This window comes from Mercenaria mercenaria, chromosome 9 (assembly GCF_021730395.1).
Source record: "Mercenaria mercenaria strain notata chromosome 9, MADL_Memer_1, whole genome shotgun sequence".
NCBI lineage: Eukaryota > Metazoa > Mollusca > Bivalvia > Venerida > Veneridae > Mercenaria > Mercenaria mercenaria.
In genome coordinates this window covers 63,108,465-63,135,847 of record NC_069369.1, presented here as the reverse complement: position 1 = coordinate 63,135,847, position 27,383 = coordinate 63,108,465, and the positions used below count along the sequence as shown (strand labels likewise).

Here is a 27,383-nt window from a genome sequence, read left to right as displayed (position 1 = left end):
TAATGTAGGCTATTGTTTTGTGTGGGAAACCCATATGTCTGTGATATCAGTAAGAGCAGTAAACCCACTCTGTGACACCCGTTAGTGTGGGATACCAATGGCAATAACTGTAAGATACTGTTTAGTGTGGGATGCAGGTAAGTATGAGACAGCAGTTAGTGTGGGACAGCTATAGGTGTGGAGCACAGGTTAGTGTGGGACATGGGTTAGTGTGGGATACAGATTTGTGTTGTGGGAGAGAAGTTAGTGTTTGGAAAGTTAATGTGGGAGAGTGGATAATGTGGGACAATGGTTACTGTTGGACACAGGTAAGTGTGGGACAGTAGTAAATGTGGTTAGTGTTGGACATAGATAAGAGTGGGACAATGGTTAGTGTGGGACAGCAGTTAGTGTAGGACTGTGGTGAGTATTGGACACAGATAAGTGTTGGACAGTGGTTAGTGTGGGACTGTGGTTAGTGTTGGACATAGATAAGTGTGGGACAATAGTTAGTGTGGGACAGCAGTTAGTGTAGGACTGTGGTGAGTATTGGACACAGATAAGTGTGGGACAGTGGTTAGTGTGGGACTGTGGTTAGTGTTGGACATAGATAAGTGTGGGACAATAGTTAGTGTGGGACAGCAGTTAGTGTAGGACTGTGGTGAGTATTGGACACAGATAAGTGTGGGACAGTGGTTAGTGTGGGACTGTGGTTAGTGTTGGACATAGATAAGTGTGGGACAATAGTTTGAGTGGGACAGCAGTTAGTGTAGGACTGTGGTGAGTATTGGACACAGATAAGTGTGGGACAGTGGTTAGTGTGGGACTGTGGTTAGTGTTGGACATAGATAAGTGTGGGACAATAGTTAGTGTGGGACAGCAGTTAGTGTAGGACTGTGGTGAGTATTGGACACAGATAAGTGTGTGACAGTGGTAAGTGTGGGGCTGTCTTTAGTTCTGGACATAAGCAAGTGTGGGACAGCGGTTAGTGAGGAACAGCAGTTAGTGTTGGACACATCGAGTCTGGGACAGTAGTTAGTATGGGACTGTGGTAAGTGTTGGACACAGGTAAAAGTGGGACAACGGTTATTGTGGGACTGTGGTTAGTGTCTGACACAGATAAATGTGGGATAGTGGTCAGTGTGACACTGTCGTTAGTGTTATAGACATATGTATGTGTGGGACAGTGGTTAGTGTGGGACAGCAGTTAGTGTTGGACACAGGTGAGTGTGGGACAGCAGTCAGTGTTGGACTACGGTTAATGTAGGACACAAGTGAGTGTGGGACACAGGTGAGTTCTTGATACAGATTAGTGCAAGATACAGGTAGCAGTGAGACACAGGTAAGTTTGGATAAAGATTAGTGTGGGATAATAGTTAGTGAGACAGCAGTTAGTTTTGGACAGTGCTTAGTCTGAGACACAGGTTAGTGAAGGATACAGGTTAGTGCAGAATTATCGCTTTTCTGATTTCTCCTATTGCAACTGTATCGTCCAATTTTAAAATTTTGTAGAAAATTACTTCCCAATGATTATGACTTCACAGTACCTAACCATGGGATATGTAGGTCTTGGTAAATGACAGATCTAATTTGACACTCCTTCTGGGTATAAAAAATTCAATGTTCTAAAATTAAGATTATATCATAGCCCTGTCTGTCACAAAAATGTTTGTTTTATAGCTTACATTGTATTGTTGCTACAACCCTGTAAATTAAATATAGGAGTGTTTCCCAACATTTCTGTAGCATTTTCTGAATATTTACTGTAATATAATGTAGAATTTGTTTAGTTTAATGTTGACTTAACTAAGTCCTCTTCTGCTGTTATTTTTCTTGTTTGGCAAAATGGTGCATAAATATATGAATCAGAACAAAGTAACCTATTTTGGATAAATTTGTTAAAGCAGTTACCATGGCAACAATTCCTAATGTACCAAATAAGGTTCTGGCTGATAAATGACTATATACACTGTTTAGTTATTGTGTATCAGTTTTCTGGAAGAATATTGTTGTTTGTATTTTTAATTAGATATATTTCTTAAATGTTTTTTTATGTTTTTGTAATTCAGCTATTGTAGTATTTACTTTATATTAGTTTGTAAATAATGCTGAACACTCTTTTTTATGCTTATATAGACAGGTAGCTACCTATGTTTTTATACACAAGAAATGGAAATAACAAAAACAGATATGTTGACTTTTTCTTTACAAACTTCAAATGTCCTGTAAAAAAGGCATCTTGCTGAAAATTTAATGTTTCCGGCAAACCCCATTTCAAGTAAGTCTTTGGTGTGGGGTATGAATCACCTACAGTGATAGCTACAAGGATTACAGTTTTAAGGCATTACTGCTGGCACAGATGAGACCCGGGGTAAAACCTCGGACCAGAAGACTCCTCACAAGAAAGGATCGGATCATGCTGGAACTGAAACATAAGTCTGAGGGGCAAGTGATTCAAAGTCAGTGACCTTCACCACTTTCCTAGGGAGGTATATGGCAGTTAAAGTTGAATATATGTCTTGACTCTTGCACATGTTTTTCACATCGTGATGAATAGCCATCTTCTCATTTTACAGAAACTATACTATTTAACCTTTAGCCTGCTGCCGGCAAGTAATTCTGCCTTTGTGACCAGTGCAGACAAAGATCATGGTCTGCACTGTTAACAATTCAGTCAGTAAATTTTCAGTTAACACCCCTTCGAATAATAAATGGTACTGCCCAAATTGAATGATAGACCAGTCCATAATAGAAATTTAGCAGGTAAAGGTTAAAATTTCCTATTCACAAACCTGTCGCATGCAGTATCCTCAATGTCCCATGTATGTTGCCTACAGCAATATATCTACTGTTTGGTGATACACTCATCACTGTGTATGACCCGAATAATTCATCAGACATCAGATTGGTGCAACGGTCTGTAGCCTGGTTATACAAAATCAGTTTCCTGTAATTAGAACAGAAAATGGCTCTCAGAAAGTAAAATAAGAAGGCTATGTAAAATCTGCGCCATTTCACAAGAACAGTAATAGTAGCCTTTCATACAATACAAAGTAAGCCTGCCTGCTTAGCTTGCTTAGAGATTGCAGATCTATGGATCATGGGTTCAGGCACTGGACCCATGGCTAAGCCGTGTTCCTTACATAAACTTCATATAAGACACTGTGTCTGAAATAAACTGGTCCCCACCTCTGATTAATGTGAAGAGGCTGGTAATTACAGAGGATAGGTTAGTACCACTACAGAATTCACAAACTTGTTAGGTTAACTTTCTGACAGTGTCATGACATGTCTGAATAACTACTCCCTAAAATACCAACAACTATGTCAGATGTTAAGTGAAGTGCAAAAAGCTGGTAACTACAAAATATCCGCTTCAGGATAGGACAGGTTCTATTTTTAGAAATGATTGTTTTTTTTTTCTACTTATTGTTTTTTTGTTTGTTTTTCCTTTGTCATTTTTGAAGAAATTTACTTACCCCATATTTGTTATTGTCAGTATCCTTTCTATATCTAGCAACATTGTATTCCTTGGGAAATCTTCTGGGACAAGCTGAAATCATAAACAAACAATAACATATATATTATACCACATTTATACAGTGCCCTTTCCCTGACAAAACACATTCAAAGGTTTTTTTACATAGTTTTCATGGTTAAAATTTTGAGTATTGACCAAGAAGTCATTCAATACAGAAACAACATAAGTTGGTCAATACGGGACAACAATGGTCTATAGCGGTCAAGTGAAAGTTTTGGTCAAACATGCATTTTTAGTGTACTTTGAATTACTTGCTGCTTAAAACTGTGGGCAGTTTTGACCACCAAACACTGCAGGTTTAAACATCACTGTGTACTTCACCTTTTGCATACTGATCCACAAAATATCCAAGGTAATCTATGGACTACGGGCAATCTTTGCACAAAGTCTGGCACCTGTATGTGCAAGTGTTCTCCAGCTTTTGATAAGCAACTAATCAGACTACCAATGCACACACAGATAAACATGAATTAAGCAATATACCCCTATTCCTCAAAGGGCGGCTTAATAAAAGTATATTCTTATGTCAATTTTGAAGATGGCAAAATGCTTCACCCGTAAATCTAACGATCTTGTGACAGATTCTTTATTTTCCATCGTTTGCTGCTGAAGTTTCCACATTCTTACAGAGTTGTCTCCCCCACCAGTAATCACATAATTCTCTCCCTTGTCTACACACATGCTCCATATACTCTTTCCTTTGTGACCTTTGAACTTTTTCAACACCCTACCTTCATATGACCATATACAGCAAGTGGAATCCTGGGAAAAATGTGTTGAATGTAACAGATCATTTAAAAAGTTCCAAATACTTCTAACTTTCAAACCTGTTCATCTTTTTTTCTTAAAAATTTGGACCTTCTGTGATAAAAATTGACTTATTCAACTTTTGGATTCCATCCCTTCAATAATGAATTTGAGTCATTTTCGAAAAAAATAACAAAATACTTCTTTACATTTATTTTGAAACATTTCCCAGAAAAAAAAATAATGTTTTACCTCACCAATGCTGACAAAGCTCGAAGAGAGTAATCTCACGTCCCAAACTCGTGCAGAATGTCCATATAACACGTGCAGTAAGGTGGTGTTCATTTTCTCCCAGTCTCTGAGAGAAGGTTTACCCGCCGTACCATCAAAAACTACACTGTACAGTCTGATGCTTCTATCATCAGACACAGAACAAATCAACCGAGATTTAGGATCATAATCAACAGAGAAAATAACACCCTGAAAAAAAGGAATGTATCCCACTTGAAGGCAATTATTTGGTTTAATTTTTCTTACTGTGATAACATCAAACAGGAGGAGGACAAGATTAGCCCTTACCCTGCTAAATTTCTATAAATTAAATGAACTTGTCCATCTTTCAATTTGGACAGTACCATTAGCTGTTAAAATGGATGTGCAGGCTGGTCAAGATATGCAGTGGTCGCAAAGGCAGAATCAGTCATGTCCAGCATGGTAAGGGTTAGAATACAAGATATACCCCACTAACCACTTCACAACAGGGATGCATACCTGACAAAAACATATTAACTGTTTCTGTGAAATTATTTTAGAAATAGTTGAAATTACCTAAGGTGTATAAGTTTCACTATAAGACTTATGCTCTTCCTACGAAGAAACTAAGTACAGTAATCAGGCACACTTCTCTATTAATTTGAAGCACAGCTGCAAATTTTACAGACAGACAAGCATCCATAGTTTCATTTCAAAGAATGTATGCATAAAACTGTCACGGCACTGTCTGTAAGCATGAGTTATAGTATGCTATCCCATACACACACATAAGGCTCTAGATGATCTCAAAATCTTAAAACTGCAGGATTTAAGGGCAAAAAGCCACTTGCAATAAAGCCCATAACACAACATAAGGAGTTGGCCATTTCATCAGTTCAAGCCTCACTGGGGTCATGAATACACCTTCTCATATGACAACAGTACTGTTCATGGATGCAGATTCAAAAGATGCAAACAAACTTTCATCATAATCAAGCTTAAACTAGAGCTATCACTAAAGGTGATGAATGTACCCCCCGCATGCACTGACACAGTCAGGGTTCATACAGCCAGACTGACAAAAAATTCAAGGTGTTTTCAAGGAGTTTTCAAGGACTTTTATTACGTTTTCAAGGATAAGCAAAAAATTGAACAAGCACTTATTGCACATGAAATGACTGGCTTACAATTGGTGAACACTTCGTACATCCAAAATGACTATCACGTGATATAAGTTTTTCTATAAAGTTCCAATCTGCAATTGATCAACACTTTATCACACACAAAATAACTGGCAAAAAATTGATCAACACTTCTTACATCAACAGCGACTTATCATGTCATATAAGTTCAAGTTTTAGGTGCCTCTTGCTGCTGGGGGCGAAGGTGGAATAGTAAACACATCAAGAGTGGCCGTGGGTGACTCGATCAGGTACATTTTTCTTGTGCTTCTCAGACTTGACGTGCGATTTCAGCGCCGATTCACCCATTGAACTAATGTCAATAACTTTGTTACAATATTTGCACATGGCTTTCCGTTTGTTTTCAAGCTCGAGCAGCCACGGATAGGATACAAGCCACTTTTTGTTGAAAATACACGACATTTTCTTCGATATCGGTAAGGCTGAACACCACTAAATCCAGCTGTTCTTTATTTCATATAAAATCCACTCACTTCATAACGGTTTTTCGACATTTTCTAGCATATCAGATTTTCAGAGACTTATATTCCCATAAAGAACTAGATCGCTACTTTAGAAAAACAAAAAGAAAAGGGGGGTGTTAACTTTTACATAAGAAAACTACAGTTCGTTAAATACAACCCGCTGAATTTACTACTTTTCGCTTCTTTCAATTTCTCTTTTCGTGACATTAAATTCTTACGCTGCCATTTTTATCTAGCATGCGATAGGAACATGCCGATTTCATTAGAATGCAAAGTGATACATACTGAAACGCGGTAGGGTAAAAGTAAGCACGTTGCTGCCGAGAAAATGCACTAGGAAAGGAAAAAAGATTAGTACTATTTATATTTGGACTACTTGTGACTAGACCTGCGGAGGCTTACATACTATTTGGTAGTGATCAGCCTATAAGAGAAAATTTTTGTTTGATTTTTCCATGAATTTGCATCCATTCTCAAGGTACACCTATTTCACAATGATTCTGCTTTGTTTTGGTGCAAAATATTGAGAAAATGTAGAGAAATGACAATTCATTACAGGTCACCCCCATCCCCAAAAATATGCAAAATTTAGCCCTGTGCAAGCAATATTTCAATTAATTTTACCTTATTCGTGGAATTTACATTTAACATCCATTTAATCGTTACGATGTTTGTCATTTTCATTCAGAAACATGCTAATTTCAATATTATTTAGACAACTGAAGTGCTAAAATGCGAGAAAAGACATTTACTAGGTCCTAAAACGAACCAAAATAGTGCCACCTGGTCGAAAATTCGATCTAAATTCCAAAAACACAAGAAATTTAAGCGTTTTCAGCCATTTGTTACCGTTTTACATCATAAAGAATAGATTAATGGCATTTCCATTCATTTTCGAGGGGTTTCAGAAAATAACATGTATTGCCCCTTATAGGCTGAACACCACTAAATCCAGCTGTTCTTTATTTCATATAAAATCCACTCACTTCATAACGGTTTTTCGACATTTTCTAGCATATCAGATTTTCAGAGACTTATATTTCCATAAAGAACTAGATAGCTACTTTAGAAAAAACAAAAAGAAAAGGGGGTGTTAACTTTTATATAAGAAAACTACAGTTCGTTAAATACAACCCGCTGAATTCACTACTTTTTGCTTCTTTCAATTTCTCTTTTCGTGACATTAAATTCTTACGCCGCCATTTTTATCTAGCATGCGATAGGAACATGCCAATTTCATTAGAATGCAAAGTGATACATACTGAAACGCGGTAGGGTCAAAGTAAGCACATTGCTGCCGAGAAAATGCACTAGGAAAGGAAAAAAGATTAGTACTATTTATATTTGGACTACTTGTGACTAGACCTGCGGAGGCTTACATTCTATTTGGTAGTGATCAGCCTAACGGAAATGGTGTCCGTAATTCTTACATGTCGTAATTTTCCTAGTCCCGGTCTGTTTAAAACCCGTATCGTACGGTACACATAGGTTATGCAGACATAAAACATGGCGATGCGTACATATAACAAAGCGTCTTTTACGATCCTTTTTTATTAAGCTGACCAAAATTTCTGAAGAAGGAAATTCAAGGACTTTTATCATAAAATCAAGCACTTTTCAAGGCAAGAAACGAATTCAAGGAGTTTTAAGGAGGTTTTTGCAAATTCAAGCACTTTTCATCTAGCAGCTTGAAATTCAAGGAGTTTTCAAGTCTGTGCGAACCCTGACAGTACATTGCAATTTGACGCACACAAGATTGCATAATTATGTGGACTGTATGTGTATAGACTGTATGTATACAGTATAGTAACAAAAAACAAAGTCCCATAACTATGCAGAATATTTATCTAAAAGAATGTAACATGCACCATGCACAACTAGGGTTGGTACTGATCACTTGTGTGAAGTTTCATTAAATTGTGTGTAAGGGTTTGGTAGATTAGGCACGCACAAGATTGCATATGCAGACTGTATGTACATAGTATGTTAACAAGAAACAAAGTCCCATAACTCTGCAATTTTTGTCGCTGAAAGAACCTAACATGCCCCATGCACAACTACTGTTGTTACTGATCACTTGTGTGAAGTTTCATTAAATTGTGTCAAGGGGATGAGGAGAGGTGGTGCACACAAGATTGTGTCTATGTATATAGTATAGTAACAAAAAAACAAAGTCCCATAACTCTGCAAAATTTTTTTCTGAAAGAACCTAACATGCCCCATGCACAACTACTGTCATTACTGATCACTTGTGTGAAGTTTCATTAAATTGTGTCAAGGGGATGAGGAGAGATGGTGCGCACAAGATTGTGTCTATGTATATAGTATAGTAACTAAAAAACAAAGTCCCATAACTCTGCAAATTTTTTTTCTAAAAGAACCTAACATGCCCCATGCACAACTACTGTTGTTACTGATCACTTGTGTGAAGTTTCATTAAATTGTGTCAAGGGGATGAGGAGAGATGGTGCGCACAAGATTTTGTCTATGTATATAGTATAGTAACAAAAAACAAAGTCCCATAACTCTGCAAATTTTTTTTCTAAAAAAACCTAACATGCCCCATGCACAACTACTGTTGGTACTGATCACTTGTGTGAAGTTTCATTAAATTGTGTCAAGGGGATGAGGAGAGATGGTGTGCACAAGATTGTGTCTATGTATTTATAGTATAGTAACAAAAAAACAAAGTCCCATAACTCTGCAAAATTTTTTTCTAAAAGAACCTAACATGCCCCATGCACAACTACTGTTGTTACTAATCACTTGTGTGAAGTTTCATTAAATTCTGTCAAGGGGATAAGTAGAGATGGTGCGCACAAGATTGCGTCTACGGACAGATGGCCAGACGGACAGACAGACAACCTGAAACCAGTATACCCCCCCTTACAACTTTGTTGTCGGGGGTACAATAAATCAGTAGTTTAAAAGTTATTCTACAAGATTCAAGAAGAAATACTCAGTACCTGATGACCTGTCAACCTATGGAATGGTTCCACTCTTCCTGTTGAGCTAAGTGTAGACTGTGCACTCCAGATTACCACTTGATTAAACACAGTACCAGCTGCTAAAATGACACAGTCTGGCTGGGAAGTCAGAAACTTAGCACAATATCTAACAACTGTTAAAGAAAACACACAAAAAGATACAAGTGACATTTTCAAATAACATCTCACAGAAGATTGATGTCTGCAACACCAAATGAATGTATTTAGTCGTTCAAAGAAATCTGCCACTCCAAACAAACATTTGCCAATCCAAAAATATTTTTCATTAAAATTAGGCTTTAAGTCTGGTGAATATGGAATTCTTTTAACAGCAGTATGGAGTTACAAAAGTTGCATACAGTGCAACATCTTTAACAAACACCACTGTGTAGACAGTGTTTGTTGTGTTTAGACTACTGCTCTGCAGATTTCTATCCTCTTCAGTGGGATTTATGACAGAGGTTATACTGTATTATGTTTTTTATTGTTGGGTTTAGAGTCATACTGACACAATTTAGGTCATATGGTAACATTTCCAGCTTTTGATGAAGGAGGAAGAACCCAGGTGCCCTAAAAGTGGAAGCAGTGGTCCAGTAGTAACACTGTCTACAAAACAGGGGTCGCGAGTTCAAGCCACTGCTCTTACTAACAAGAGCTGTCCGTAAGACAGCCAAGCTCGTCTATTCGAAATATTGTCCCAGAAGCAGGAAAATATTACCCAAAAAGGTTAAATATTAAAAGAGTTTTAAGTTCAAAAGGGGACATAATTTGACCAAAATGCACATCAGAGTTATAAGACTTGCTGCTATCAACTAGTTTCATAACCCCGAAGGCACATGTGAAGTTTCAATTCAATATCTGCATTAGTTTTGGACATAGTAACTTGCATGTAAAACATTAACCAGAATTTTTTCTAAGTCCAAAAGGGGGCATAATTTGCTCGAAATACATGTCAGAGTTATGGGACTTAACCCAGTGAGGTTGGTTACTGATCTAGAAAAAGAAAAAATAAGTTTCAAATGTATATGCCTTTTAGTAATTGCTGTATGTACTTGCACGCAAAACTTTAACCAGGATTTTCTAAGTCCAATTGGGTGAATAATTTGGCCAAAATGAAGGTCAGAGTTATGGGACTTGCTGCTATCAACTAGTTTATAACCCCGAAGACACATGTGAAGTTTCAACTCAATATCTGCATTAGTTTTGGAGATAGTAACTTGCATGTAAAACTTTGACCAGAATTTTCTAAGTCCAAAAGGGGGCATAATTTGCTCAAAATACATGTCAGAGTAATGGGATTTGACCTAGTGAGGTTGGTTATTGATCTAGAAAAAGAAAAAATAAGTTTCAAATCTATATGCTTTTTCGTTATAGCTGTATGTACTTGCACGCAAAACTTTAACCAGAATTTTCTAAGTCCAAAAGGGGGATAATTTGGCCAAAATGAAGGTCAGAGTTATGGGACTTGCTGCTATCAACTAGTTTTATAACCCCAAAGACACGTGAAGTTTCAATTCAATATCTGCATTAGTTTTGGAGATAGTAACTTGCATGTAAAACTTTAACCAGAAGTCCAAAAGGGGGCATAATTTTCTCAAAATACATGTCAGAGTTATGGAACTTGACCCAGTGAGGTTGGTAATTGACCTAGAAAAAGAAAAAATAAGTTTCAAAGCTATATGCCTTTAAATGAGAGCTGTATGTACTTGCATGCAAAAACTTAACCAAGGTGTGACGCCGACGCCAGGGTGAGTAGAATAGCTAGACTATTCTTCAAATAGTCGAGCTAAAAATTATTAAAACTGGAATAAGAGTCCTGTGTACAGGTGCTTTACACCCAGCATGTGAAACTAGAAATGTGTCCATGGGACACAGATGCCCCCACTACATGACAAAGGACACAAATTTTTTCCTAGGTCAGGGGCCATAACTCCTACAATACTGAATGAATCTGGACGTGAAACCCCAGGTGCACATCTGCACATGCTGACCAACATTCCTGTAAACTTTGGTGACTCTAGGTCAAATACTTTTGGAGCTAGGCGCTACACAACATTAAAATGACAAATTTTTAACTAAGTCAGGGGCCAGAACTTCTACATGACTGAATGAATCCGGACGCAAAACCCCAGGTGCACAACTGCACATAATGACCAACATTCCTGTAAACTTTGGTGACTCTAGGTCAATTACTTTTGGAGCTAGGTGCGACACAACATCAAAATGACCAATTTTTAACTAAGTCAGGGGCCATAACTCCTACATGACTGAATGAATCCGGATGCAAAACCCCAGGTGCACAACTGCACATGGTGACCAACATTCCTGTAAACTTTGGTGACTCTAGGTCAAATACTTTTAGTGCTACATGCGACACAACATTAAAATGACCAATATTTTACTCAGTCAGGGGCTATAACTCCTACACGACTGAATAAATCCGGACACGAAACCCCAGGTGCACAACTACACATGCTGACCAACATTCCTGTAAAGTTTTGTGACTCTACGTCAAATACTTTTGGAGCTAGGCACGACACAACACTAAAATGACCAATTTTTACAAAGTGAGGGGCCATAACTCCTAAATGACTGAATGAATCTGGACGCGAAACCCCAGGTGCACAACTACACATGCTGTCCAACATTCCTGTGAAGTTTTGTGACTCTAGATCAAATACTTTTGGAGCTAGGCGCAACACAACATTCTCGAAAGGACGGGCGGACAGAAGGAAGGACGGACAAATGCCCCCCCCCCCCCCCAAAAAAAGTGGGGACATAAAAAACCTGCAAAGTCTGAGTACCTTCTGTATCTTGCACTATCCTCCCACTAAAATTACTTACAGTCTTCTGGAACAGTCGCCCATAGGTTACCCCTACATGCATTATTTTTAGTACAGGTGGACACCTGGGTAGAACAATGGACCTTCCAAAAGCCCACTGGATGGCTATCTAACTGGAAGAATTTTACACCTAAAACTAGGTTCCCAACCCACCTTGGTTAGGGGCAAGTGATTTGAAGTCAGCAGCCTGAACCAACTACCTACTGACGTCCCTGATGTACTATGTATACAGCAGTTTTACAGATCTTGTAAACTTTGACATTTTTTTTTTAAATTGTATGATCTGAGTTAACTGCAACCCAGCAGATTTACTTTGAGTAAGCACTATCAAGACTTCCAATCACAAGGGCTGATAGTAAAACATTTTTTTTTTTTTTTTGGGGGGGGGGGGGGGGGGGGGGGGGGGTTGTAGCATCACACTGACACAATAATTGGTCATGTGGTGACATTCAAGCTTTTCATGGTGGAGGAAGACTCTAGGTGCCCCTACGAGTATTACATCAGGCACAGATGGGCACTTGGAAAAAAGGTAAAAATTTAAGAAAAATACTATTGAGATAAAGGATACAAAATACATTTTTCCTGGCAATGAACACTGCTTGTTATACACTGTTGGTCTATATCATATGTAATGATCACATTATGTCCAAGGGCAAGGCATAACATTCTCTTTGTTGAAGAATCCTGTAAAAAAGCAAAATTTATCATGTTATCATGGGATTTTAAGCTAATAATGATCAAAGCTATCAACTGCTTTTTCAGATTCTGGAGTACTAATCAATACTTAAGCTTTTCATTTTTCACGATTTTGTGTACTATGTATTACATTATTCACTGAAATGGCCCATTTCTTTACAATTCTGTGTGCTAAATATTACATTATTCTATGGAAGTATTTTGCTTTTTCAAAACTCTGTATGCTACGTATTATATTTTTCACTGTAAGAACCAACATTTTCACAATTTATTTGGGAATGTATGTAACCACCTTTATAAACAACAATTAAGAAATATTATCTCATTTTGTGATTTGTCGCTGAATAAAGTCATTGTTTTGAGTTCAGATGCACCCTTGTGATATAATAATATGCATCTGACTGACAGACAATGCTTTTATTTAAAAGCAAATCACTAAATGAGATAATATTATTTCAATTCTAACATGTTACCAAGGACTTTAAAGTACATCATTGACGGCATTCATTAAATATTTGACTGTTTTCTGTTGTGTTTTTTCCAGTACGCCGCTATGTTGTTTGACGCTATGACGTAATAATTCAAATTGTGACGTCAGAAAAATGAATTGTTGTATAATAACACACAATTTTCAGCCTTCTTTGTTTAATAGGAAAATGAATAGAATACCCAGTAACATTTACATTCCGAATAATGATTTAAAACTGAACTCAAAACAACAGGATCCAGTTGCTTTATATAAAGTAATATTAGTTGCATTTTCGGCAAGAAAATGATGTACACTCCTGCAACTTAAAACAGGAGGATTAAGTTTATACGGTGTGAAATACAGACTGAAGTCTAAGGTAAAATATCGCATTTTCCTTCTTTTTCCTATATCTATATCACATTAAATATTCAAACTTTTAAGGACGTATGCTAGAATGTGGTGCAAAAATTTTCCCAATAACAGAATTTCTTCAAACTTTGGATATTGAAGGACAATCATCTAAGAAACAAAAAAATGTTATAACAAGAGCACCGCCTTGCGGGTGCTGACGCTCATCTGATTTTTTTTGTGTAATAGAAATATTGTCCTACCCATGATTTTCTAAGTCTAAAAAGGGCCATCATTCTTGCAAAAAGCAGGATAGAGTTATGTTTCTTGATGTACAGCGTCCACTTATGATGGTGAAAAACTGTTGCAAGTTTTAAAGCAATAGCTTTGATAGTTTATGAGAAAAGTTGACTTAAACATATTACTCAACCAAGAAAATGATTTTCTAAGTCCAAAAGGGGCAATAATTATTGCAAAAATCAGGATGGAGTTACGCTGCTTGCTGTACAGGGTCAGCTTATGATGGTGAACAAGTGTTGCAAGTTTCAAAGCAATAGCTTTGATAGTTTAAGAGAAAAAGTTGACCTAAACATAAAACTTAACCAAGAAATCTGATATTTTCTAAGTCCAAAAGGGGCCATAAATCTTGCAAAAAGCAGGATGGAGTTATGTTTCTTGCTGTACAGGGTCAACTTATGATGGTGAACAAGTGTTGCAAGTTTTAAAGCAATAGCTTTGATAGTTTAGGATAAAAGCTGACCTAAACATAAAACTTAACCAAGAAAACTGATTTTCTAAGTCCAAAAGGGGCAATAAATCTTGCAAAAAGCAAGATGGAGTTATGTTTCTTGCTGTACAGGGTCAGCTTATGATGGTGAACAAGTATTCCAAGTTTCAAAGCAATAGCTTTGACAGTTTGGGAGAAAAGTTGACCTAAACATAAAACTTAACCAAGAAATCTGATATTTTCTAAGTACAAAAGGGGCCATAAATCTTGCAAAAAGCAAGATGGAGTTATGTTTCTTGCTATACAGGGTCAGCTTATGATGGTGAACAAGTATTCCAAGTTTCAAAGCAATAGCTTTGATAGTTTAGGAGAAAAGCTGACCTAAACATAAAACTTAACCAGGCAACGCCGACGCAGACGCCGACGCCGACGCCGACAACCGCTCAAGTGATGACAATAACTCATCATTTTTTTTCAAAAAATCAGATGAGCTAAAAATCATAGGTCACAGGTATCGAAAAAGAGTTATCTGCCCTTGAAAACGGAATTTCCCCTAAAAATAACGTTTTCAAGGGCAGATAGCTCTTTTTCGAATCCGGTGACCTATGATTTTTATTGCATTTTTTGTTTCTTAGATGATTGTCCTTCAATATTCAAAGTTTAAAGAAATTCTGTTATTGGGAAAACATTTAGCCCATCTCATATACAGGGAATTCTAGCGTACGCCTTTAACTGACAATGTTAGATCATAAGGTGACTTAATTCCCAGCCTTTACTGGCAGTGGAAAACCACAGGTGAACCTGTGAGTATTATTTCAGGCATGGCTGGATACCTGGGTAGAATCACGGTAAAACTACTGACCCTTATAATGCAAGCCATCTGGATGGCTTCCTCACATGAAAGAATTCTACCCCGTTACTAGACTTTAGTTGTTTTTATTTTTGTTGGGTTAAAAGTCACACCAACACAATGTAGATCATATGGTGACTTTTCAGTTTTAAATGGTGGCAGAAAACCCAAGATGCCTCTCCAGCATAGTTTAAGGCATGGATAGGCACCTGGATAGAACCAATGACCCTTCTGTAAGCCAGCTGGATGTTGCCCTCTCATGAAAAATTCTATACTATATGCAAGGTTTCAAACCCAAATTAGCAAGGGCCAAGTAATTCAAAGTCGACTACTCGAACCGCTCTAATGCCCTTGCAGGGTTTAGTAAACGCAGGGGTGAGAGGCAAGTGACCAGAAGTCAGCAACCATAACCACATCCACAGAACCCCCCTCCCCCATTTACAGAATCTATAAACCAATACTGATATTGCCTAATTTTACCTGAATCCATGTTACATCCCATATCCAATCAGAAAACTCTAAGACATCATCCAGAGGCTTGATCGTCATAGTGACAGAATCAAAATCTACCAGTCGTAAACATTTTTGTCCATACACACACAACTTCACTGACAGTCCATCTTCAAATACTGTAACAATGCGTTACAATAGATATGATATGCTGCTTTCTCCTTGATTCGAGCCTCTTAAATCTTTTAGAGGTGTGCAAATTTTTGTAAACCTGTTCAATTAAATAATTTTTGTTTTTTGTTGCAAAAATATTTGCATTTAACAATGGGCAATAAGAATTACAATGTTATCATCTTTTATATGTACTTTTTTGCATGAGACTGAAGGAGGTGAAACTCCACATCATTTTAAAACTTTCTCATCGATTCGAGCCCTCTGTTTGGAAGGTCATTAAATGTTTATGTTTGCATATTCTATTTCCATAAAGCAAATTTCTATCAAGTTTGACTTCTTGTTCACTCGTTACAACAGTCGAAATATGCTCGGGGTGCTTTAAATTTGAAATTTGGGCTCACAGTATTACCCACTATGTAATTTCCTTTTGAAATAAGTAATTTTAGATGCAAAAATTTAAAATAGGTATTTCATCAATTTTTCAGTGGTTTTATGACTAATATTTTCCAAGGCATTATAAAATGTAAATGACTCAAGTTTCTGATGGAAGAACATGCTACATGAGCATGAATTTTACTAAAACACAAGGGCTCGAATCGATGAGAAAGCTCGAATTGACGAGAAACAGGCATATATAATATACCAGATTTATATAGCGACCTTTTCATGACAGACACTTTACATAGCGCAATTGCAAAGAAATTTCCAGCGCCTGGACTGGGACTCGAATGCCAGACCTCTGGAATGACAGTCAAGCCTGTTATCACTAGATCAGCGGGCCACCTACAGATCACAATCTTTGTGTAATTGTTGTATTATACATGCATAATATAAGCTAGAGCTACTAAAAACATTGTTTCGTATGTCCTCAATATGGCTTGGAACAATCATATAATGTCACAAGTAAATAACACATGTAACTATGCAAATTAAGCCAAAGGGCACATTACTCTGCAAGGTCTTAATGGTCCCTGAATAAAGTAGAGATCTGCTTTTGGTACGATGGTAGTAATTTGCAAGATGTGGTCCACTCAAATGCAGTCCATATTAACATACAGTGCCATCTTCTTGCCTAGTAAAGCCATTTTCATTAAAAGCATAAGCTTTAAAAATGCTCGACTATAAACAGGAATGTCTGTAGATGTCTTTGAGCAAATTTTCATATTTCCAAATCTGTGTCTGAACTGCTGGGTAAAATGAAAACGGAAGTAGATATTTCCTGATGTCTACCTTGTATGCAATATTTGTGTTTTTAATCACAAGTCTCAGCCATATGATCTTGGTTTTCTTGCAGTATGTTCAACCCCATATTTTTTTGTATTTTTCAATTGCATATACTATATACAGACACTTTTGTTTATATATTAACTGAAAAAATGATACAAACTAACATACTCGACATGGGAAGTCTCACAAGGTAAGAAAGACTGGAAATGCTGATAGATAGATGTTAAAACTTTCAAACTGTTATTACATAAAAAGCAGTAGCAGAAACATTTAACACCTTCTAACCTTTTGAAAAATGAGCATATCTACCCGTACTGTTTTATCTAAATGCAGGATGAATGGACATAAGATATCTAGGTATAGCACAAGAACATGTGTTGGAAAAAAAACAAACATTAATGTTAAGCAGTCCAATTTGCTTTTAGTGAAAACAGAAAGGGATTTCTTTTAAGATAAATACAAAAGCAAAGAAGCAAACAAGAGGGTCACATTGCCCTTCAGGGCTTTTCATCCTTATATAACAGAGGCCGATATTCAGCCACTTCCCAACTGAAAATAAGGTTATTTTTTTCCAACTGTGGCAGAGGAACTTCCCAAAATGTAAAGAAAAATTGTAAAAAAAAGTTTTTATTGGCAATTATTCTAGGACTCAATTGATAAATACCAATAACACAACGACATGTGATAGTTCATATTTTTATTGACGATTATTGCATTGCCACATATAAATAATTCCATCAAGTTTACTTTTTAAAAGTATTTCCAAGAATATAATTGAAAATATGAATGGCGGATATGGTCATGACGGACGTGAAATAAACCTCATCAGACGACACTAATGAAGTTTGTTCGATCCATAGATTATAGCTATGGAAAGACATACGCATAGGAGCGACCAAGAGCGGACTTTACAAGAAACCCTGGGAAGCCCCCACCCCTGTTGCACCAATAACGCCGCTCGGCGTCATATAGATCTGTAATAAATCTGCACCGCATAGGCACCGCCAGATACAAAGCATTACTAATGCTACTCTCGCTGATATAACCCTGTTTATCCAACAACCAGTGCAATCATGCTGCTATACTGCTTTGCTACTCATTGACATGGCGCTAGATAGAACCGCAAAGCATTACTAATGCTACTTTCGCCGCCGCTCGGCGATTGATATAACCGCAAGGTACACCGCAGTAGGGCCAACCTATTAATCGAATCACCAGTGCAACATGAAACTATACTGCTTTGCTACAGAATGGCCTAACAAAATAGGAGCTATTAAAGACCGCTTTAGTCAAAGCTAATCTAGCAAGTACTTTACAGCTCATTTAACCCAAAGATAATTTTAGAACCCAGAAAATAATTTTTTGAACCCTATAAACTGTTATCCCCTACAGACGACACTCTAGGCAAATTAGATTTATAGGGGGTAAAACAAATGTATCTATTATGTGAAATCCTGGCCGCCCCTATGCGTAAGAATTTTCCGCCGTCATGACAGAAAATATTTTATATAATGTATATCTATGTTAATCGCACGTTGTTAAATATATAGACATCTGAATGAAACATGAATCATTAGCAATATACTCTTATAGTTAAAAGAAATAACGACATTGTATATAGTACGCGTTAAAATACAAAGTAACATTTATTTGTAAATATCCCAGCACTATTTAAACTTCTTTCATGCTTCGTTTATAGTCATCATCTCCTCATAATTGGAACTTTATGAATATAAAGTCACTCTGTTATCAAACACGTCACAAACTTAAATTATAAAATGTTTCCGCTTCAGTTCAGCAACTGTTAAACCTACTCTCCTAGAATAAGAATGGTATATTAGTGTCCCGTTGACTCGGTTCCTCCGAACGACTGTTAAGTATTTAAATATATTACAATTCCTTTTTCACTTGAACATTCGGCTATCTTAATTCCACGAGTCTTACTGCTCAACTATGGTCGGCTCGGCATGTAGGTTATGTTCTCAGTGAGGTCCAGCAAAATCAACTCATCCGTCTTTTTGTATACCAACGACAGTGCCAAGCGATGCCGGGTTTGCCATACATTGTGAAGAAACAAAACTGAAATATACAAAACTCAACGGCAGAAAAATTGAACTTCATTTCCCTTATACAGTTACAAACTAGTATGACTAATAAAATAAAAGATTTTGGGTGCGGTGGGTGGGCTTCGATTTACCGGTATTGAAAGAGGACAGAAGACGGTGTTGCTTACATTTATACCTATATGTCACGTGACTTGCATGCATCGTCAAGGTTTATGAACAGCAGACGACAAATTAGGACAAGCTTAATAATAAATAGTTGACCAGTTCAATTTAGCCATAATAAATGAGATTAATATGTAAAATTAATCCTTATTATTCTAGGACTCAATTGATAAATACCAATAACACAACGACATGTGATAGTTCATATTTTTATTGACGATTATTGCATTGCCACATATAAATAATTCCATCAAGTTTACTTTTTAAAAGTATTTCCAAGAATATAATTGAAAATATGAATGGCGGATATGGTCATGACGGACGTGAAATAAACCTCATCAGACGACACTAATGAAGTTTGTTCGATCCATAGATTATAGCTATGGAAAGACATACGCATAGGAGCGACCAAGAGCGGACTTTACAAGAAACCCTGGGAAGCCCCCACCCCTGTTGCACCAATAACGCCGCTCGGCGTCATATAGATCTGTAATAAATCTGCACCGCATAGGCACCGCCAGATACAAAGCATTACTAATGCTACTCTCGCTGATATAACCCTGTTTATCCAACAACCAGTGCAATCATGCTGCTATACTGCTTTGCTACTCATTGACATGGCGCTAGATAGAACCGCAAAGCATTACTAATGCTACTTCGCCGCCGCTCGGCGATTGATATAACCGCAAGGTACACCGCAGTAGGGCCAACCTATTAATCGAATCACCAGTGCAACATGAAACTATACTGCTTTGCTACAGAATGGCCTAACAAAATAGGAGCTATTAAAGACCGCTTTAGTCAAAGCTAATCTAGCAAGTACTTTACAGCTCATTTAACCCAAAGATAATTTTAGAACCCAGAAAATAATTTTTTGAACCCTATAAACTGTTATCCACCTACAGACGACACTCTAGGCAAATTAGATTTATAGGGGGTAAAACAAATGTATCTATTATGTGAAATCCTGGCCGCCCCTATGCGTAAGAATTTTCCGCCACAAAATATAAATTTTTAATGCACTTCTTTTCTTTAAAAATTTTTATTTCCCCAAAATTCTTATGATTTTAAGATATTCAAAAGCATATATCGCGAAGAGCATTCCAAGTTCTGCGTCAGATCTTCTCTACTTTTTCAAAATCACCGCTCTTTAATACTAAACATATGCGCCAATTTTCAATATTTATTATTATCTTCTGGTAGTTAGCAATCATACTCCATTACGCAGTTGCATAGGTAAAACAACTAGCGACATTTTAACCAAACACAGTTACTATTTGAATTACTACTGCTCAAAATGAAGCTATTAAAAGCAAATCTAAGATTATTGCTTGATAATTTTTTACGTTCTCGTCTCGCAACTTTTCAAATTTCCTTGTTCGCCATTTTCTAAAACTTCAAAGTTTAATAAAACAGCTTATTTCAATGTAATGTATTTTACGATAATATATTCAATGCCTGCCATTATTGTATGTAAATCATCTCTAAGAAGCGGAACTATTTTAGTTAATTCTATCTTTCCAATCCCTTTCCTTATGTGTGTAGTCTTGTCAGTAGTCATGCATAATGTGCATTATGAAATAAATATGTTGAAACTAAAGAGGTGTACACCATGCCATTAAAGAAACCACCGGGAATTTGAGCAACTTGTGTCTATGAAGTAAAGACTATAGATTTCAACCTGTCTATTTTCAAATAATCATGATATCCAAATCGGACCAACCATCATAGCTAACTGTCACGCAGCAAACTGTATTTTTTAAAAATGGATAAAGAAGCTGCCCACCGACGTTTTGGCGACAGCGGGGGTAACTCTGGACACATACGTGTTATTTTCACATGGCATTTTAATAATGATAGGGGTTGTTTTTATTTTATTCATTCTTATTTGATTACGTTACTATAATAATTGTGCCGTTAATCAATCGTAGTAGGTCCAGCGGAACGGGCCAGTGCATGGATATTTCCAAATCGTACAGTTCGATTACTAGGTCATACCTGTTTACACGTTTTCAAACCGAAATTTCTCTACTTGCAAAATGACCTTTCTACTTTTTTATTATGTTTTGTTTGAGTCCGAGTTCACGTTTTTCTTATACAAGACTCACTAAAATATGGAACTCTGAGTTAAGGTAACAAAACGCAATCTTTAATGTTTACGAAAACGAATTGTATGTGGTATACTATATATAAAAGAGAACCTTAAAGCCCTGCTCCGCAACTATTCGAATTCTATTGTATGCACGCAACCCAAGAGCACAACAGGTAACAGATAAAGACCAACCACGACCTGGTAACATACTTTTTTCCACCACAAAAACTTTATGAAAGTCATTCTTAGAATACAGGTAATACATGTATATAACTATACTACAAGTTTTCAGGTGGACAATTTAGGCCTTTCCTGAACAAATGTATATTGACAACTTCATCTGCAAACTTATTCGGTCAATCTCTTTTCGGCATAGTTTCAAAACTATAGATGAATTGCTATCTTACTTTGTAGAAACAAAATGTGATTGAAATTTAAATACACTGATTTCTGTACATATTGCTACAGTAATTCAATAAAATGTTAAGCCATCACACACATTGTCTTGGCCTTATATTATGTCACTGTCAATTTGTAACTAGAGACTTGTTATTTCTCATTTTGCTTCATGCAAAGCATGTATAATTACCATCATGGAAATACAAAATACAGTTATTTTGTGGTGCCTCTTTAACGGCCACGCGCCACACTTTAGCACGCAAAAACGCATGTATTTTATATAGAATTTTATATAAAACAGACTCTATTTGACAGGCTTCAATGTTCATACTTAGGATTTTTATGCTTTTTTCAGTGACAATTTAAGGTTAAAAGGTAGGACAGGAGCAGGTCTTTAATTCATTTTAATTTCAAAACCCGAAACTGGCGAAAGTTACATTTTAGAATATGTCTGGGTGGAGGCATATTATTATTTTGTTTTTGTTGCTTTCCTATCAAATTTGTCGAAAGTTCCGAAAGTTTAAATGAAGTAAATATTACAAAATGTTTGATGTAACAGTTGTTGACCGAAGTTATTTCTAACCAAAATCATCCAAAAAGTCAAGAACTGCCAGTGTACTGTACCTATCTTTGTTAATAAATTCAGTAACATATTAATAAAAATTTAGAACAAAGAATCCTTTAAAACTTACTAAAACATCGCAACAACATGTTTATTTTTAAAATCCGCATAAACCATGTACGTGCGTATGCCACGTGTAGTTTGATTTCCAATATATAGACTGGTCCACCGATTAGGGAAAACAGCATGATTTACCTTGCCCTTTTAATGTAAAAACCGCATTAAACTGAATAACACTTCTACCCAAATAACGGACCATTCCATTATCAATACACACATTCTATTTATAAACCAGACAGGTCACTAAGAATTTCCTGACAGTAATTTAACTCTATATTTTTAAATTGCTGCCGTCTTTTTATTAATATATATTTTTCTATTATGTTTTTTGTATTTTCCGGCCGAAAGTCTGAATTTTGTGCCTGTAGTGTTTTAAATGTATTTATGATAAAAACGAAATAGCTATTTATGATCGCGCTGTATAAAAATTTACAGGTAATTTATAAAACAAGCGGCTATTTTTGTATAATTTTGCTTAACATTCTTCCAGTATCTTACTAGGATTGGTATAGATATCAGGTTATATGTATTGTCTAGCGGTGCTGGAAGTTTGGGGTAATAATATTAAATAATAAATGCACTACGCCTCTTTTTTATGTGACGCCTAAACTTTGCGATGGCACGATAAACTAAAATTAGCCTTTGTTAAAGTCAATACAGACATTTTTTGGTTTTGACACGCTTGTAAATGTATTCATAACGCAAAGGCATGCAACGTAGCCACCAATCCTGATTGATTGCCGACCACGACGAGGGAATTAAGCTTGCTTTCACCTAAATTGTTGGTCATAATTTTTCCGAAATGTACCCCCGTGAATTACTGCATCCTTTCTAATAATAAAAAAGATAATTCCGTAGTTCGTGAAGTTCGACATATTATAAAAGCATTAGACCATTTTTCTGTAGAGCCTATATCATCTTTACACACTTCGACGGCACTCATTTTTACTGTTACTAAACAGGGACAAAAACACTACCGTTATCATAATCGGTCAGTTCCACCGCACCCTTTTTTCAACAAAACTGTACAAATCCGTTGCTTTAAAGAGAATGGTACATGCATGGTTATGTCATAACTTGTCTGCCTAAGCAGATTATCAATATATGGTAAAAATCAACTCGTTTTCGCTAAAATTATTGCTATTGCTAGTAGAATTAGCTACAGAAGTCGCCAGATTCAACCCGCCATCTACATTTTCGTTATTTGTGTCTATTATCCTAGACGCTATCTACACTTTCCATGTTTCCAGCACGACATATATTCGTGACCAACTACGTGAGCACTACGTGGCATTATATCGAACACCCGTAAAATTTCGTCAAAATCAATAATCGAAGCGTTCATACCTCTATCATCGGCCGAATTATATTTGTCAAATAACTATCTCTGGCCTTTGTTTCTCTCCTGCTGAGGGGTCGTCCCTTCTCCGCCTTCCTCTCCGTGATCCTCGACCATGTGCAGACATAACTAATACAATGTTTATCCACTTCGATTTACCGGTATTGAAAGAGGACAGAAGACGGTGTTGCTTACATTTATACCTATATGTCACGTGACTTGCATGCATCGTCAAGGTTTATGAACAGCAGACGACAAATTAGGACAAGCTTAATAATAAATAGTTGACCAGTTCAATTTAGCCATAATAAATGAGATTAATATGTAAAATTAATCCTTATTATATTTCAGAAATAGGAAGCAGTGAGCTCATTCATGATTAGGAAACCATCAAATTGTGTCCTCTGTTACATATCTCTTTTGCAGAAGGAAAAAAAGACCCTGTTTCAATAAAAGGCTCTTTTCCCAAAATGAGCAATTATCGCATATGAATTTCCCAATTTGAAAGGCCAGGGCCTGTTCCCAATTTCCTGATGAAAAGCTCTGCCCTTACCAAGTTTGGTATATGTAATACAAGAATTACCCTGCATTCAAAGGCTCATAATGCCTTTGTTCAAAATGTGGCTGCCACGCTTTGCGTTATGAACATAAAATACATAAACTTCTTGTTAAATCCTATTTCTGATAATTAGTTTCTTTAACATTTGTCAAAGGTCTGAATATTGCTGAATATACTAGAATGTCTTATTTAATCTATTGTGTTTTTATTACCTCCCTGTAAGGATCTAACTAACAGTTAATGTACAATATTAAAAGTAGTGCTTTTTTAACCATGTAAGTACACATAAAATCTATTTGGAAAACTGTTTTTCACCTGTTTTTAAGATAAAAATTTTAAGCATTATGGACCTTTAAATTGTTACAAGAAAATTATTACTGAACCAAGAGCACATCACTCAGCAATCAATTGCCTGATCTCACCAGTACCCTCAAGTATGCATACATTCCATGTAAATACAACAGAGAGTCACCTAAAAATGAAGGTGCTGCAGTGTAAACAGTGAAATGAGCCACACCATGAGAAAAACAACATAGTGCGTTTGTGACCAGCATGGATCCAGACCAGCCTGCGCATCCACGCAGTCTGGTCAGGATCCATGCTGTTCACTGATGGTTTCTCTAATTGCAATAGTATTAGAAAGCGAACAGCATGGATCCTGACCAGACTGCATGGATGCGCAGGCTGGTCTGGATCCATGCTGGTCGCAAATGCACTATGTTGGTTTTCTCATGGTGCAGCTCAAATAGGTCTTGAATGCAGTATATACCTTGTTTTATACCATGGATTACTCTGGCAGGAAGAATTTCTACAGACTGATGAAGCTCTGGGTGTGGAATACAATACACATGCACTTGACTACCGATACCTGAAAAGGACAAATTAAATAGATTACAAGAGGGCCGTAATTGTCCTGCATCACTCTACAGAGTTTCACAGCCCAAACAGATATAACATGAAATATTTCTGCCAAATTACCAGGCCTGCAGATTCCATGCAAAATATTTTCAAAAGTTGCATTTTTTAGCTCCGGCATCCAAGTGGAACTTTATGTACAGCTTTAGAAGAGGAACATCCAGGCCAAGCTTCATAAACTTGCACCTTATAGTTTCAAAGGTGGTGTTGCTTTAAGAAAATGTTGATTGAAGGATGAAGAATTTTCTAAGTCCAAAAGGGGGCATAATTTGGCCAAAATGAAGGTCAGAGTTATGGGACTTGGTGCTATCAACTAGTTTTATAACCCCGAAGACACATGTGAAGTTTTAATTCAATATCTGCATTAGTTTTGGAGATAGTAACTTGCATGTAAAACTTTAACCAGAATTTTCTAAGTCCAAAAGGGGGCATAATTTGCTCAAAATACATGTTAGAGTTATGGAACTTGACCCAGTGAGGTTGGTGACTGACCTAGAAAAAGAATAAATAAGTTTCAAAGCTATATGCCTTTAAAGGATAGCTGTATGTACTTGCATGCAAAAACTTAACCGAGGTGTGACGCTGACGCCGACGCCAGGGTGAGTAGAATAGCTAGACTATTCTTTGAATAGTCGAGCTAAAAATCCTTCCTTGAGAATTGTGCTAGTGCGTTTAATTATCATCAAGTATATGAATGAAGCCATATGCCAGTGAGCATGGCTTGCTAAAATTTTGTAACAGATGACTATAACTATAAACATGTTTGTTCTTATGAGAATATCATGTGTGTGTGTGTGTGTGTGTGTGTGTGTGTGTGAATGTGTGTTTGGGTTTAGTGTCTTTTTCAATAATTTTTCAGTTATATAAACAAATGTCTATCTGTAGCAGTGAGAGCACTGCCCAACTTTAACAGTGCTGCCTCAACAGAAGATCAGGCAATAGAAATGTGACAAGATACCCCACCCAGTCACATTATACTGACACCAGGCTGACCAGTCCTAGTACTATTCTTTTAAAGCTGCGCAACAAGCGAGAGAGCTACTGGTACCATTTTCACATCTATAGTACGACATGATGGCCAGGGAGCAAGCCCATGACCTCCTGCACTCAATGCAAGCACTCTACCACTAGGTTACCAAACCAGTGTAGCAACATATTACCCAGTACATATGTAATACAAACATACATAATTATTTCATTGCAACTGTTTGTATAGTCAAATATCATTCAGACGTTACTAACTTACTAGTATGCTATTATACTATATTTTAATATGTTTCTGATTGTAATAAAATTTGACTTTATGATGAAAGTATGAACCGGATATTTAGATTTTACTACTACAAGCTAATGAGCATTTTGTCCGTGGAATAGTTTGTCCTACATTCATTTACACATACCAGTAATTGCTAGCAAGAATGTAGGACACAGCATGTGAATTATCACAAAATACAGAAATTATATCAGTCAAAGTTAAACCTACCTGACAGAACACTGTTACCATGGCAATAAAGTGCAGTCACAGGTCCAGTATGGTAGACTGTTGATAAACTCATTTTCATACAGTACCTGAAACAAGATCACATCTAAACCATTAACTTGTTGAAAACATAGGTAATTTTCATATAATATATCAGCACCCAAGAATATAAATGATGCCACATGTATTAGGTGTAAAAAAAAATGTTTCCGGAATCCCGACCTACCCTAAATTTTTGGCCTGACCCTAAATGTTTTTATGGCCTTGGAGAATATTTTTTTCAACTTTTTAAGAAAAAGTTGCAAAATTGCATTTTTTATGCTTTAAACATGGCCAGTAATGTTAGAAATCAACTTACTGATGCTTTAAAGGCATAACCCTCTTATTTGTATTCATCTTTTGACACAAAAATAAAAAATTTCCGGAAAGCCTCCCTTAATAAAAAAAAATTCCGACCTAACTACCCTAACTTTTTTTAGCATGTTACCGGAAACAAAGAATTTTTTTTTTTTTTAGGCCTTAAGACCATTTTTTCTTAAAGATACATCTGACAGTTTCCTGTATGTAGGCAAAAAATTTTCTACAGACAATTTCTTTAAACTTTGTGTACTGGTTGAGAACCAAGTTTAAAACGGAAAAAAGTATTAATAATCAGAGGTTCCGGTGCTTGATCTTGAATTATCTGTCCTTGAAAATCAGAAAATACTAAAAAATCAAATTTTTAAGGGCAGAT

At 36.5% G+C, this 27,383-nt stretch overlaps 1 protein-coding gene across 1 annotated transcript in view; it reads right to left on the bottom strand.

Annotated features, from left to right (window-relative positions):
• The window catches only part of LOC123547274 (WD repeat-containing protein 6-like), a 197,122-nt gene that overhangs the window by 166,299 nt on the left and 3,440 nt on the right, over positions 1 to 27,383 (bottom strand). Inside the window, exons 2-10 of the mRNA XM_053551547.1 lie at positions 26,654 to 26,739; positions 25,025 to 25,123; positions 15,586 to 15,734; positions 12,584 to 12,699; positions 9,152 to 9,299; positions 4,520 to 4,747; positions 4,076 to 4,282; positions 3,459 to 3,532; positions 2,772 to 2,926 (exon numbers count right to left, since the gene is read on the bottom strand). Of these exons, the coding sequence (XP_053407522.1) occupies positions 2,772 to 2,926; positions 3,459 to 3,532; positions 4,076 to 4,282; positions 4,520 to 4,747; positions 9,152 to 9,299; positions 12,584 to 12,699; positions 15,586 to 15,734; positions 25,025 to 25,123; positions 26,654 to 26,732 (1,255 nt within the window). The 5' untranslated portion in view covers positions 26,733 to 26,739. The remainder of the gene's footprint in view (positions 1 to 2,771; positions 2,927 to 3,458; positions 3,533 to 4,075; positions 4,283 to 4,519; positions 4,748 to 9,151; positions 9,300 to 12,583; positions 12,700 to 15,585; positions 15,735 to 25,024; positions 25,124 to 26,653; positions 26,740 to 27,383) is intronic.